The sequence below is a fragment of the Thamnophis sirtalis genome, unplaced genomic scaffold (genome assembly GCF_051295495.1).
Source record: "Thamnophis sirtalis isolate CommonGarterSnake01/CBP01778 unplaced genomic scaffold, rThaSir2_p1.2 scaffold_10, whole genome shotgun sequence".
In the NCBI taxonomy this organism is placed as follows: domain Eukaryota; kingdom Metazoa; phylum Chordata; class Lepidosauria; order Squamata; family Natricidae; genus Thamnophis; species Thamnophis sirtalis.
In genome coordinates, this window is record NW_028261390.1 from 40,935,183 (window position 1) to 40,949,499 (window position 14,317).

Consider the following 14,317-nt stretch of genomic DNA (forward strand, 5'->3'; position numbering starts at 1 on the left):
ATGTATGCACAAAATCAGTCACATCGCAAAAACAGTTGAAGACTGATCGTTTGACCTGAGATTTTTTTAGTTTACTTTATTGTCATTGCACAATGTACCATGACATTAATGTACCATGACATTAAATGCCATCTTCAGTGTACATCATACATAGAATAACAACAACAACAACAACAACCCGTATCAACCATTAGCACCAGTCAATGGTACTTGTGATGCATTTTTGAATGTTCAGTTGACTGAGTTTCATGTTTAATGAATAAATAATAACAATAATAATAATCATATCCTCTTTTTTTCTCTTTCCTAATTTTCTCTTTCCTTACAGTGTCCTTCAGTGCACAGAAAATGTGAATCCAGGAAATTGTTCAAGAAGTTCTCAGTGTTCTATTTGCAACATATCCTTCAGCTCAGAATTGAGGTTCCCTGTCTTAATTACTGGACTACTCTCATCTTGCTGCTGACTCCTCTTTGCATGTTTGCTTGCTTTCAGATTTCATAGTTGCCTTGTGAACACTTAATTATGTGAGAAGGAAACTACTTTTGTCCCAACATGCAGTAAGTTATGCATGAAGTGGGCTAAAAGTCTGCTGCCCAGCATGTGCATTCAAATGCCTTTCAAGATTACATTTCCAGGAGTAGATTATTTGATGCCTTATTTTTCTCTTCTTCAATCACCTGACATCAGTTTTGAACAACACAAAGAAGCATGCCGAGGAGATGCTAGGTTCGTATGCAAGGCTATCAGCTGTGGGAAGAGGTTCAAGAGTAAGGATGCCTTGAAAAAGCACAAAGAAAATGTTCACACTGGTAAATAACATATTGGAATTGTCATTACTAAGGAGAAATTTCACCAGTTTTAGAATGTATTAATGCACAGTTAAGGAAAGATTATGCTTTTTTTTTTTTTAACAAATTGTGGGAGCTACAAGTGAAGGTTCAAATTCAGAGGAAGGTAATTCGGAACACTAGTTTTTGTAAAAAGCCATAAGAATCTGTTGTCGTTGTCATCATCTTCACTTGTGATGGTTGAGCAGTTGCTGATACTGAAGCAGCATCGCAGACTCACAAGCATTTATATCAAGGCCTTTTCATCCTTCTACATGTGGCCAAATGAACAGCATGGTCTAGACAGAAAATGAAAAATGGAGGGTGATTTCCCAGGATCAGTTTCTGGGAAGGTAATTTCTGCTCAGAATAATAGGTGTGTTGTTGCTCTCACTGCCCCACTTAAATATGGGTCTCTTTATGATTACCCTATGTTGTTTTTAGACCGCCCTCAAAAAAAGTATACAGCTAACTGATTCCTGAATATACAAATCAACTGATTTTAGTGTTTGTGTTCACATTTTGAAATTGATTTTAAAGAACCTGACAAAACATAGTGCATTAGTCATGTGCAAGTTTCAAATGGGAATATTTTCCCCAATTCATATGTTTCTTTTGTAACTGTAGTGTTACGGCACAAAATTCACTTCTTTTCTATATGTGTTGTAACATTGCAGGCAAAGGAACAAAGCTTGCAACATGAAACTGCATTCATTAGGCTGATTAAAGTAGCAAAAACATACGGATGCTAAGATCTTCTTATCCATTAGAAGTGATCGGATGATAGCCTCTTGCTGAATAAATAGAAATCATAAGGTGGGGTGTAAGGCAGCTTGGCTTCAGGGAAAAAGCTTGTGGAATGAATAGACAGAGCTAGCAGGAGTTTGCCTGTAATAAGCATGTTTTCTTGATACAAAACAGTCCAGAATATATATAAATGTGTAGCAAACCTTGAAAAAATATCAACAAGTGGCAATATTTCAGTTCATGAGAAAGGGGTCAGCAACAAATTGAATAGTGAAATCATCTAGGCACATTCAAGAAGATACAGAAATACTGGAGCAAGCCTAGTGAATAAACAGCTAGAAGTTGATTACATGGGTGAAATAGGGTCTGTGTACTTAGGAGAAGAAAAGATTCCATGATTGAAGATCTCTAAAGGATGCAGAAGACAGACAAGTCATTGTAGTTTTTAGTTTTCTACTATGAGAAATTGAATTAAAAACTGCATGTGAAATGTGTTATCTGTGAAAGCAAGGATCAAGAACATGACAGAAGAACGTCCATAATTTATCCAATGAAAAATGACTTTTTCTGTGTATAGGAACAAGATAGTAGCATTACCTGTTCCTACAATCAAAAGGAGAGGGCCAGAATGTAGCATTGGAAGTCAGTAATTAGCTATAGAAAAGGTGTTGATATTTGGAGATATTTGGTTTCAGGTACCATAGTCTCTGTCAACAAATACAACCAAGAAAACTAGATTCTTGGAGCCTTTTAAAACATTTTTTTAAAAAGGGAAAACAAGTCATTTTGGATGCAGCAATCTTGACAACTACATTTATTTATATTTTATATATTCTATTAATTTTGTTAAAATGGAGATTTCCCAATCCTCCTGTTAGGTACCTGTTGGTGGAGTGGAGGGTTGCCTCCCATTTTCTGGATGAAAAAAAATGCAAATGTTGTTCTTGTAATATTTTTCAAACCTCTATTATTATTTTTCCATACTCTAGAAAACTGACAAATTTGTTAGATCGGATATATCTAAATGATGGTCTGCTGGTGCAAAATATGTCAGTCTACTAAGTAGAACAGACCAGGGAATCAATTCCACAAGAAGGATAAACTTGCTTTTATGGAGATTGGCTGTAATACAGTCTTTGAGAAAAAAATGATAAACTGAAGATGGCTCCACCTTTAGACAATGGCGGAATGAAGAACTGGCTACTCACAAGTCATCTCTGGAAAAGGATAGGATAGGATAGGAGATTGCCCCAAAGTATTCCAGACAGTTGCAATTTGCAAGGAGACCACAAGACAGTCTCTGATGGGTTTAGAACTGTGGGAGAAGAGGGAATAGCCATCTGACTCAAACTATAGTTAGCACCTTCAAAAGGACACCTGGTTCACATACTTCTTTTTGTAATCACTTTTGCAAATGGTTTTTTAGCTGCTTTTCAATTATGAGGAGCTTTGGATCAACAAGTCTGAAAATATTGGGTGAGCTTCCTTAGCAAGAAGTTAATAAGGTTTTTTTTAAATAAATGACAAAAAGGTAGTCAGAACTTTGATTTTATAAAATGGCAAATCAACTAAGGATCTATATGGATTTGAAATATCATTTTGGAATTAATTGTAAAGAATTCTTCCCATGAGAAAATGCTTTTAGTTTGAGTTCTTTAAAAAAACAGGACGGGACTTTGAAGGTTGTACACTAGAGGAAACTGCAAGGAACTAAAAATTAAAATTAAAAGAGAAGAATACTCAAACTCTATTTAAAAATACAGAAAGTAGCAAAATGCTTTTTAACGATGTATATATTAAAAGATATTTTTAAACACAAGATAATTTTAAGATCCTCTGCCTCCCTACAGAAGAAGAGTTGCTAGTTGTATTTTAAGAAAAGATGATAACTTATTAATATTGTTTATATTGTGAATAAGGGGGAAGTAATTTATATTTTTCTTTATATATTTTTTCTTTTTTCTATTTTTCTGCACATTTTTTTAAGTTTGTATTTTTATCACTGTCATTTTTAATAAATTACTATTTAAAAAAGAATCTTGCAAGTCTGATTTTGCTATACTATCGCTTCCTTATACAGTAGTGAATTAGGGAGATGTTTGAACTGCTTTCCAACGATGCGTCTAATCTGTGACTCTGATACAAATTAGAATTTTTGTCTCTCAGAAGAGCAGAAGCACCCACCAGCTCTTCCCCACAATACCTTAAGTGATCTGGGCCAATCCTGTGATGTACTCCACTCATTTATAAAGTCACCTCCTGTTGGTTTCAGTCTCGTAATATATAAATGTAGTAAAATAAATTCAATAAATGACATGAAAAGCTAATAGGAAAAAGAGCTTCAATTTGATGGAAGTTTTCAGAGAAATAGATCTTAAAATACAAATTGCAACAATTCTAGTAGGGAGCAAAAATGGACTCCCACAAGAGAAGTCTTTATTTAGAAAGCATAGTGGGAAAGTTCTGAAAACAAAAAGGAACATATAAGCAAAATGGAAAGAAGATCATGTCAAAAAGGAGGTTTATGTCCATGTAGTCTGGAACTAAAAAACTAATGTCCAGAAAGTGAAAGTTTAGAATTTGTTCAGGACAGCAAAGATGAGGTGAAAAAAGCTTCTCTAACACACAAATCTGTTCCATCAGACTGACAGAAATATGGTCAAAATGAATCTAAATATTCAGGACTACTGCAATTCCCTAGGCAGCAGAGTAGAAATCCACATATGAAATTGATGAGGTTGGCACACAATGTTGTGATTGAGAAACACTCAATCCCTTATCTCTGATGTTTGAGAAATCCTCAAGGACTAAAGGGTTTGATAAATGCCAGTTAGCTAGAAGAGAGAAAATATTCTTCCTATGTCCAAAAATGGGTAAAGGGATGATTGAACAATTTACAAACTGATCATGATATTGATACTTAGGAATATTCTAGTGTTAATAAAAAAGGGATTGATCTCTAAGTTCACTTAAAACATTGCAGTTCTAATAGCACTGTACTATACTAATACAATTACTATACTAATACTAATGCTATGCAATGCTATGGTATACTCTAATACTGAACTGAATTTAATCTAAACTAAACAAAACTAAATTAAAACTAAATTTGGAGTACTACACTCAAATAGTACTGATAGTTCATTAAATTGGAGTGAGACAAGTTGGTGCCAAAGTTAAAATAGGGTATATACAACTTTAAATTGAATTAAAATTATGCACTAAAGGTATTTGTATCACTCTTTTTTTTTAAAAAAACATGTTTCTGCTATAGTAGTTTCATCCATTCTACTTTGGTCAGACCCAACCCCAAATTTTAAAGATTTTAAGCTTGGTTCAGCAAAATTACCTCAGTTCCAAAAAAAGGATAATAAAGACAATTGGAAGATTAGAATGTATGAAAAGAGCTTAAAGAATTGGATATATTAAGCCTTGAGAAAAATTACAGATAATCCTCAATTTACAACCCAGTTGCTTAAAGATCATTTGCATTTATAATGGCCATGGAACAGGTACTTTATGGTTTTTAAAGCACGCCCTGGCTGTTGCAAATGGTCACACTATACTCCCTCGGTGGTCATGGGACACATTGGATGCTTGGCAAATGATCTTTACAATTGGTCGAAATGTTCTGTAATCGCATGACCAAAATTTGCAATGTTGTTGTCAGTTTCAATCTTTTTCCCCCCTGGTTTCTGGAAAAAAAACATCCACTTGAATGAATGGATTTCCATTTATGACTACCGTGTTTTCTTAATAACTGCCACAAAAATATTGTAAAATCACATCCAGTTACATGAGTGCTTCAACTAGCAGCAAAAGGTTGTCACAAAGAAGATGACCTGTTGTGTTTCTTCCAGAAGGCAAGAATATGATTCTTTGTTTAATTAGTAATAGTAGTTAGTTCTCTTAAAATGCTAATTAGAGATGTCGGTGATGTCAGGACGGGGCTCGAGGGCCACTCTAGGAGGCATGGCGCTTGGAAGACTACTGCTGCTCCTGCGAGCGGCGGAGCCATGGGCGAGATGGGACTCGGCGAGCGATGCGGGGCGCTTCTCACTTGGATGCAAACTTTCCATGTTCCATCACCATCTATTAAGATGGAAGATTTGACCAGTGGGGTAACAATTGCCCAGGTGCTACACAAGATAGATCCATCTTGGTTCAATGAAACATGGCTCCTACGGATTAAGGATGACACTGGTGACAATTGGAGACTGAAGGTGAGCAACCTGAAGAAGGCCCTGCAAAGTGTGGTTGAGTACTCCCAAGATGTGCTGGGCCACCAAGTCCCAGAGCAGCTGTTGCCTGATGTAGCCTTGGTTGGAGAGCTGTCTGATCTGGCCGAGCTTGGGAAATTACTACAGTTGATACTAGGCTGTGCCATCAGCTGTGAGAAGAAGCAAGATTACATCCAGCAAATCATGACCTTGGAAGAATCCGTTCAGCATGTTGTTACGGCAGCTATTCAGGAGCTGTTGACCAAAGATTCATCGGACACATTAAGTTCAGAGACATACGGGAACTTCGACAGTCAGTCCCGAAAGTATTACTTCCTCAGTGATGACCTAGAGTAGACAGATGACATGTGCCTACATTTTCATGACTTGGAGCATCCGATCTCCATTTTAATGGAGGAAAAAAACCTTACTGGTGCTGGAGAACAAGACCCTTCGGGAGCAAAAATGCTCTCTGGAGTCAGATGCTGCTGGACTCACTGGCAAGAAGTTGCTTTTACTTCAGTCACAGATAGAACAGCTGCAAGAGGAGAACTTCCGGCTGGAAAATGGTAGAGATGATTTTCGAATTCGCTGTGAAGATCTGGAGAAGGAGGTACAGGACCTGCAACACCCTAACGAGAAGCTGATGAGCCTGGCAGAGGAAGCACAATCCCTCAAAGATGAAATGGATATACTTAGCCATTCGTCAGACAGAGTGGGGTGCCTGGAGGCCATGGTAGATTCTTACAAAAAGAAACTGGAAAACTTGGGGGACCTGCATTGGCAGGTCCGCCTGCTAGAAGAGCGAAACACAGTTTATATGCAGCGCACCTATAAGCTGGAGGAAGAGCTGCAGCGGGCCAATGTTGTCCGTGCCCAACTAAAAGCCCATAAAAGACAGGTGCAAGAGCACCACAGCAAACATGGAGAGGAAGCCTTGAAGGCAGAGAAGTGGCAATTTGAATATAAAAATTTGAAGGAGAAGTTTGAGGCACTGGTAAAAGAAAAGGAGAGACTGATCAAAGAGTGGGAGGCCCTTCGGGAGGCTAATGAGGAACTGCAATGTGCTCAGGTGCAGCAGAAATTCCTAAACCAAGCAGATGCTATATTGGAAGACATTTCTTCTCCAATGGATAATTTAGCAGCTGAAATCATGCCAGCAGAATTAAAGGAGACCATCGTATGGCTACATCACAAGAATAAAATGTTGTGTGCTCAGGAGGTATCATACCAACAGGAACAGGCTGAATTGCAAGGACTCCTGGAAGAATCAAACCGCAGTAAAAACCAGTTAGAGCCACAGCAAAGGCTGAGCCAACAACAGATCTCTGAGCTTAAGGCTCAAGTGGCCAAGCTCCAGCGTACCCTCCAAGAGCAAGGAAGCAAAGCAGAAGATTCTCCCCTATTGAAGAAGAAACTGGAAGAGCACCTAGAGAATTTGCATGAGGCTCATGCAGTGGACCCGGAAAGCAGGCCATACCTACAGAAGAGATTCCAAAAAATTTTGAAACCCACCACACACACACAGAGAGAGAGAGAGAGAGAGAGACAGACAGACAGACAGACAGACAGACTCACACAGAGAGAGAAAGAGAAAGAAAGGAAGAAAGAAAGAAAGAAAAAAAGAAAGAAAGAAAAAAAGAAAGAAAAAGTGAGAGAGATGAAAGAAAAAAAGGAAAAAGGGACAGAGAGACAAAAGGAAAGAGAGAGAGAGAGAGAGAAAGAAAGAAAACACATGGCTGGCAAGCCTCTCCCACCAGGTCACATGGCTGGCAAGCCACTCCCACAAAGGAGGCCACACCCACAGAGTAGGTTCAAAAAAAAATTGAAACCCACCACTGAAGGAGCGGTATAAACGCCTGCACAGTCATCAAGAAGCTAGACCCCAAGCAACAGCCTCACATAGTTCCTTTGGAGATTCAGGCTTTGAAGAACCAGCTGCAAGAAAAAGATAAGAAAATAAGCCACCTAGAGGTGAGGCCCTCTTCCTTTGTTAAGGACAGGTCTGATTTTGAGAAGACAAAATCTCAGCAGGAGCAAGAAGAAAAACTTACCATCACTGTCTGGTATAATATGGGCCTAACACTGCACCAACGAGCTACAGAAAAGCGATCGTCCAATCCTCCAACAGTCCAGTTCTTCTTGGCCCAGCAAAGATTGGCCACCAATACTCATTGGGGTCATCTGAGCCGAACTCAGCCCTTGTTGCTTTGATACAGAGGAGTCGTCTTACGGATTGTGATCTGGAAAAACTGTTTAGTGCATGTGTGCTTTGAGTTTAGCCAAAAGCGGGGGTTCAGTTTGAGCTCTTACTCTGTGCAATGGTGTTTGTCTGGGAATTCCAGCCTCCGTTCGTATTGCTGAAAGTAATTTTCTGCTGTTCAAGAGTCCTCCTTCACTGAGCTTTTGCCTCTAAAACCAGATGAATGGGGCATGGGGCAGACAAAAGTTGGCTTTTCCCCAGCAAACCTAAACTTACCTGACTGTTCTTTCACTACACACTGCTGGAAGCTGTTGTAAAACAAGTCCACTAGAGAAGTGCTCTTCACCACTACTTGCATTTTACACGACGCATGGCATTTCTGTAGCCTTTTAAGTGTGCCATGTTAAAAGCTTATTTCATGCTGCAGGGAGGATATTGTAATTTTTTGGTAGATTGGCTCTCTTTTGCTACAATGAGAATACAAGCCCATCTTGAGAAGTGAATGTACAAGAGTGAAGTGATAGCTCTGAATGTGAACTTTTGATTAAGGCTTGAGTCCTATGACAACTAGTAACTGCTTCCCCTTCCATTGTGGCAGCACCTAAAGCTTATCAGACATAGCTTTGCTTAATGGTTACCTTCCAAGAATGGATTAGTGCAGAAAAAACACAAGTTGAATCTCTATAAATATACCTAGGTACAAAATTAAAGAAAAGGGAAAGCTTGCAGTCCTGCCCATGAACAATTTGAGTGAATTCCTATAACTATACTGTTTTCACAGCAATATTTAGAGTCTGGTGCTTTTTCTTAACAAAAAAATACTCTTGTTTTATTCTGTTAGTATGCCTTGTCTAATTTTGGATCGCCCTTCCATCCTGGAAGTTGTAAGAAGCTGTTTCCTTTTAAAATCTTTTCTTCAAACTTTGTTTTTATTTTTTTTAGTAAATATAGGTTTACTATATTTGTAAACCTATATTTGTAAATTATACATTTTGTAAAGCGATTTGTTCATGTAGGCAGGTCTCTGCCTCTTTATTTTTCTATTGGACAGAAACCTGGCATGCAGGGATGTGGGGGTGGGGAGGGGGAGAATATGTCTCTAGAATCTTTTCATTACAAATAAAGGCTATAATATGTAAAAAAAATGCTAATTAGAGCGGAGAAGTACTTCATAACATATGTTAATATGAAGGAAGCATCCTTCACTCTACCATTAAAGTAGCTGCAACCTTTGAAGAGTCAAATATTTGCTTTGAAGGCTTGCCTGGATTTTATGTTCATGCTTTGTGGCTCCACAGATAATACTTGTGCAGGGACCACCAGTGAACTCAAGCTTCTGTTGATGATCAGAGATATGAAGGCAGCTGGGGATAGCCTCTGAAGTGACCACATAAGCTTTTCAAAGGACACAGCTGCTTTAACACTTTGAGAAGAGATGTTTTGTTCATGCTAACTTGCTTGCTTTTAGCATTTTTACCATCTTTACCTGTGATGCAAGTTGCTTTATGCCACACAAATTATTTAGATTATTAAAGACCTAAATAATATTCAAGTTGTCTGTGTCTTTATTCAGTGAAATTGTGTTTATAATAAAGCTGAACATACTTTCTGAGTCAGATATTATCTGGAATTGGTTACAGATATTGAGGTTTCTTCTGCCAGTGCTGATTCAGGTTTTATATAGTTATAATGCTGTCTTGAGAATCAGTTTGGTGTAGTTTTGGTGTAGTGGTTAGGGAACCAGGAGATTGTGAGTTTTAGTTCTGAGTTAGGCACAAAGTTGGTGACAGTCACTTTCTTTCAGCCCAAGGAAAGAGGAAATGGCAAACCACTTCTGAAAAACTTTCCAAGAAAACTACAGTGACTTGAATACTGAAATCCATAAGACTAAAAATCAGAGTAACTTTTGAACTTCCAGTTAATTCTTTCTTTTATGCAAATATTTATGATATTCCTTGAAAACAGTAATTACTATATGTAATCTTATATAGGCATCCTCTAGCCTACATGGAAATAGTTCTACACAGATACTATATTAGATTGCTTTGTTTAAGGGAAATGAAACTTTTCTTGGTCTACATTTCATAGGCGAAATCTTTGGAGGACACCTACAGAGTCTGTCTTGTAACTTAATATGTTAGAGATGGAGTAAGAGTGTAAAATTCTTGTATCCATTAAATGACCTGTGAAAAATGGCATAGGCAGTGAAAACATTTGGCCCCATCCTTTGTACTTCTTTATTAAAGCTGTCGGTGGTATTTTTTTTTCTCTTTTAGGAAACTCTAGGAAGAGACTGATGTGCTCAGTATGCAATAAGAGGTGCTCTTCAGCAGCAAATCTTCAAGAGCATCGAAAGGTCAGTTGAGTGAGGGTTGACCCCCAGTAGGTTTCAACTTTTCTAGGGTAGAGGCCAGAGAGATCAGTCCCTTGAGAGCTGCAAAAACACAAATTATCCAGGGTTTTTTTTCCAGCTGATGAACACAGTAGTCTGAAACCTAAGTATTTATTTTCATTGCCATGTTAAATCAAAGTTAAAGCAAAACACTATTTTGTATTTCTTTCCTGTCCTGGAGATAGCAATTTAGCGTTAGATATATATTACATTTTACTGTATAGTCAGAATGCTTAAAATTGTGAAAAGATGGTAAATAAATAGGAATAATTTAATAGCCATTTAAATCAAATGATTCTTCTTTTAACAAATGTCTCTCTTGCATTATTTGTTTTACTAAATATTATTAGCACTGTTAGTCATGCAATTTAGTGCGTTTATCCTGCACTAAAATATTTATATTTAATTGACCATGAACATTATTTGAAAGAAGAAGCCAAATTACAGATCTTAAAGAAAAGAAATATCTGTTTCAGCCTGTCAATGAAAGAGGAAGATAAAGCAAAGTAAAAGTAAAGGTTTCCCCTATTCACTTGTGTCCCACTGTAGGGGGCAGTGTTCATCTCCATTTCTTAGTTGAGAGAGACAGCATTGTCTGAAGGCATTTCTGTGGTCATGTGACCAGCATGATTAGATGCCGAGGTGCACAGAATGATGTTACCTTCCCACTGAAATGGTACCTATGTATCTACTTGCATTTTCATGCTTTCAAACTTCTAGATGGGCAGGAGCTGGGGCAGGCACCCCATTGCGCAGCATTTGGGTTTTGAACCTGGGCTGTCAGCGTCTTTAACTGCTAAGCCCTTATGTCCCTGATAATTAAATATTTTTGTCTATGAACATTGTTTGAAAGAAGAAGATAAATTATAGACCTTAAGGAAAAGAAGTATCTGTTTCACCTCTGTCAATGATAGAGAGCATGCAGGATAAAATATCTGTTATTGTGGCTGACATATCATTAGATGTTATCCACACCAAACGACAGCTCTTAAGAATTGGAAGCATGTTTATTTTCAGAATGAAGTATAGCATTTAACTTTCTAAGTAGAGTACAGTCTACTTCCAAATTCTGCAGTTGATGTACTCCCAATTATGTTTTGATTGATGCAGCTACAGATACATTTTGGAAATTGGCCTATATATGGAATAAACTGGAGTTATTACTTATGTTAACATTTTGTCTGATAACATAATTATATTAATATAATTAATATATTAAATTAACATTTGTCAACTGCATGAAATTCATTTTCTCATTTTAATTATGAGTTTTATGTACTATTCCTTTATGTGCTATTTTTTTAAATATATAAAGATAAGTCATTGCAGGTTGTCATATCTTACTTATGATATCATAACAGCCACAGTATATATGCAGTTAATCTCAAGCAAATTTTCAATGTTTATTACAAGGCATTCATTTCTGAAGGTTTTTTTTTAATGTGTAAGATATTTGGCTTTCTGTACTCTTAAAGTGAGTGATGGACAAGATTTATATTCTTATATAAAAATATGTTTATTTCCAGTGCAAATGGAACTTTATTGTAGACTAGTTTATCTATGTCTAGAGTGTCTTTAGGCATGAAGATATAATCTTTTATAAAAGGCTTTGTACTTCATGAAATCTAAGCAACTTTATTTCAAGGTTTTGGCCCACGTTCTATAACAGTAAGAAGCAAAATATTTTTTTTCACCGATGTTGAGTACAAAGCCAATTCTTTCATAAACTCCAATCTAGCCAAGTATTTAGAATTGTCTTTAAAGATCAGATCACAGTGCTTGGATTAGATAATCTTTTTAGAGGTTTATAATATTAAGGAAAAACTATCAGCATGTGCGAGTTTTGGAATGGCCGCTCCGCTTTTTCGCTCCGTTTCAATCTGACGAAAAAGCGCTGGGAAACCTTACCAACTGACAGCATAATACTTCGGAAAGGTCCCCGGGGATGACTGAGATCCGGGAGACCCGAAGAGACCAGATAGCTGGGGAGGTCGTCACTCCCGGACGATCCAGACCTTTTTTTTCCCCCCGAGACATTTTATTAAGATTTATAGGCCGCCCTTCTCCCTGAGGGGACTCAGGGCGGCTTACAATCACAGGGAAGGGGGGTGCAATAACAAAAGACAAACAGTGAGTGAACAAAATAAAATAATAAAACACAACTTGCATTCTACAGTCAACACTCGGGCGGGTAAATTAAGAGCCTATCCCCAGGCCTGCTGGGAGAGCCAGGTCTTAAGGGCCGTGCGGAAGGTCTGGATGGTGGTGAGGGTACGAATCTCGACGGGGAGATCGATCCACAGGGTCGGAGCTGCAACAGAAAAGGCTCTCCTCCGTGTAGTCGCCAGTCGACATTGACTGGCAGATGGAATCCGGAGGAGGCCCAATCTGTGCGATCTAATCGGTCGAAGGGAGGTAATCGGCAGACCTTGCAATGCTCAGTGGCTTTTGAACGATCTATGCTGCTTGATGGCGGCGACGCGCTGGCGATGGCGGCGTTTCTTATCGACTCGTGGCGCCTGCGATATCTCCTGACTTTGCCAGCCTGATCTGGTGAGCCTCTGTGGATCTTTTTGGACTACCATCACCCCGGAGGGGGGGTGAACGACCTGTGCGCCCGTCAAGGCTGGGCGAATTGGGTGACTGGCTATATTTGCCGCCGCCATGGCCCTTCCGGACGCCCCCTCCCCCCCTCCTTCTTTGGCTCGGTCCTTTCATCAGCGCTGCCTCCTCCTTTCTCCGTTTTTTGCGTGACTAGAATTTTCTTCTTGGTGAGTTTCTTCCTCAGCCCACCATCGCTGCTGTGGAGCCCTCTCCTGCTCCCCCTGCCTGACATCTGTCTCTCTTCTATCTGGGCTTTCGAATATCTAGCCTTCTTCAACCATAACTCCAGGACCCCTGGACTTGCTGTTTCAACCCCACTTGCTTTGATCATCGCCACCCGCCACTGCCCCTTAAATACCAGCTCGGACAGCACTTGTTTCACCCAGCTTATTACAGTGCCTTGGACTTTGGACGAGTGGGGGTACTCACAGTGAATAGGGAGGCCCTCTGCCACCCCTAAACTGCCCCGGACTTCTGGACCTTTCCAGGCCTGCAGGAGAGGGGGAAGACGAGACACCCTCCTTATGCCACCTGTGGACTATTGCTGGTTTTCAACCATTTAACCATTTCAAACTCTAAGAACTATTTGCACAACTCTAAGAACTATTTGCACAACCACTAAGACCTGTGCGGACTGCTCTTGTATGTGGAATGCGTGTCGTATGTATGTCAGTGAATGATCCCACTTTTTAAACTGTTTTTAAACTTTATCCTCTGTTTTATTGTAATTTATGTTTTAGGGTTTAGTGGGGCATGCATGTTGGGAATGACTGTTTGTATATATGAGGGGACCGAGAGTGCGGCCTGGAGACCCCTCCACTGAATGCAGAAGCAGAAGTGGGTGGGGGCCCGGACCCGCCTCTTGGCCCGGAGTGCATGGGGTAAATGGCCTGCCAAGGAGAACGGGGGCCGTAGAACGGGAGGAGGAGTCTATGGAAACGGGGATGGGCCGGAGCATCCCGGTTACGTTTGGGAGAGGCAGGTACGACGGGAGTTTCAGGGCTGGCCATTACCGGGGAAGGAGGGCTCACTATGTTACAGCGATCCCTCGTTCTGGCCCTGAAAACTCAACCCAAGGACCAGGTGGCAAGAGATGTCAGGGTCCTGGTCTCAGGTTGCTGCTCCTAAATGCCAGGTCTATGATTCAGAAAGCTCCCCTCATCCGGGACTTAATACTAGACGAGGGGGCAGATCTGGCATGTATTACTGAAACCTGGCTGGGCCATGAGGGAGGAGTCCCCCTCTCAGAAATGTGCCCAGAAGGGTTACAGGTGCTGCACTAACCACGACACCAGTAAAGGGATGGGGGAGTGGCAGTTGTCA

The 14,317-nt window shown here is 39.5% G+C and overlaps 1 protein-coding gene and 1 pseudogene across 3 annotated transcripts in view; both read left to right on the forward strand.

Moving 5' to 3' along the window:
• PRDM5 (PR/SET domain 5) overlaps positions 1-14,317 on the forward strand; it is an 88,089-nt gene that overhangs the window by 22,846 nt on the left and 50,926 nt on the right. For all 3 annotated transcript variants that reach the window (XM_087724436.1, XM_087724434.1, XM_087724435.1), the window contains exons 6-8: positions 329-421; positions 689-810; positions 10,275-10,354. In XM_087724436.1, the coding sequence (XP_087580562.1) occupies positions 329-421; positions 689-810; positions 10,275-10,354 (295 nt within the window). The remainder of the gene's footprint in view (positions 1-328; positions 422-688; positions 811-10,274; positions 10,355-14,317) is intronic.
• On the forward strand, positions 5,564-8,338 carry LOC106542750 (protein Hook homolog 2 pseudogene; annotated as a pseudogene).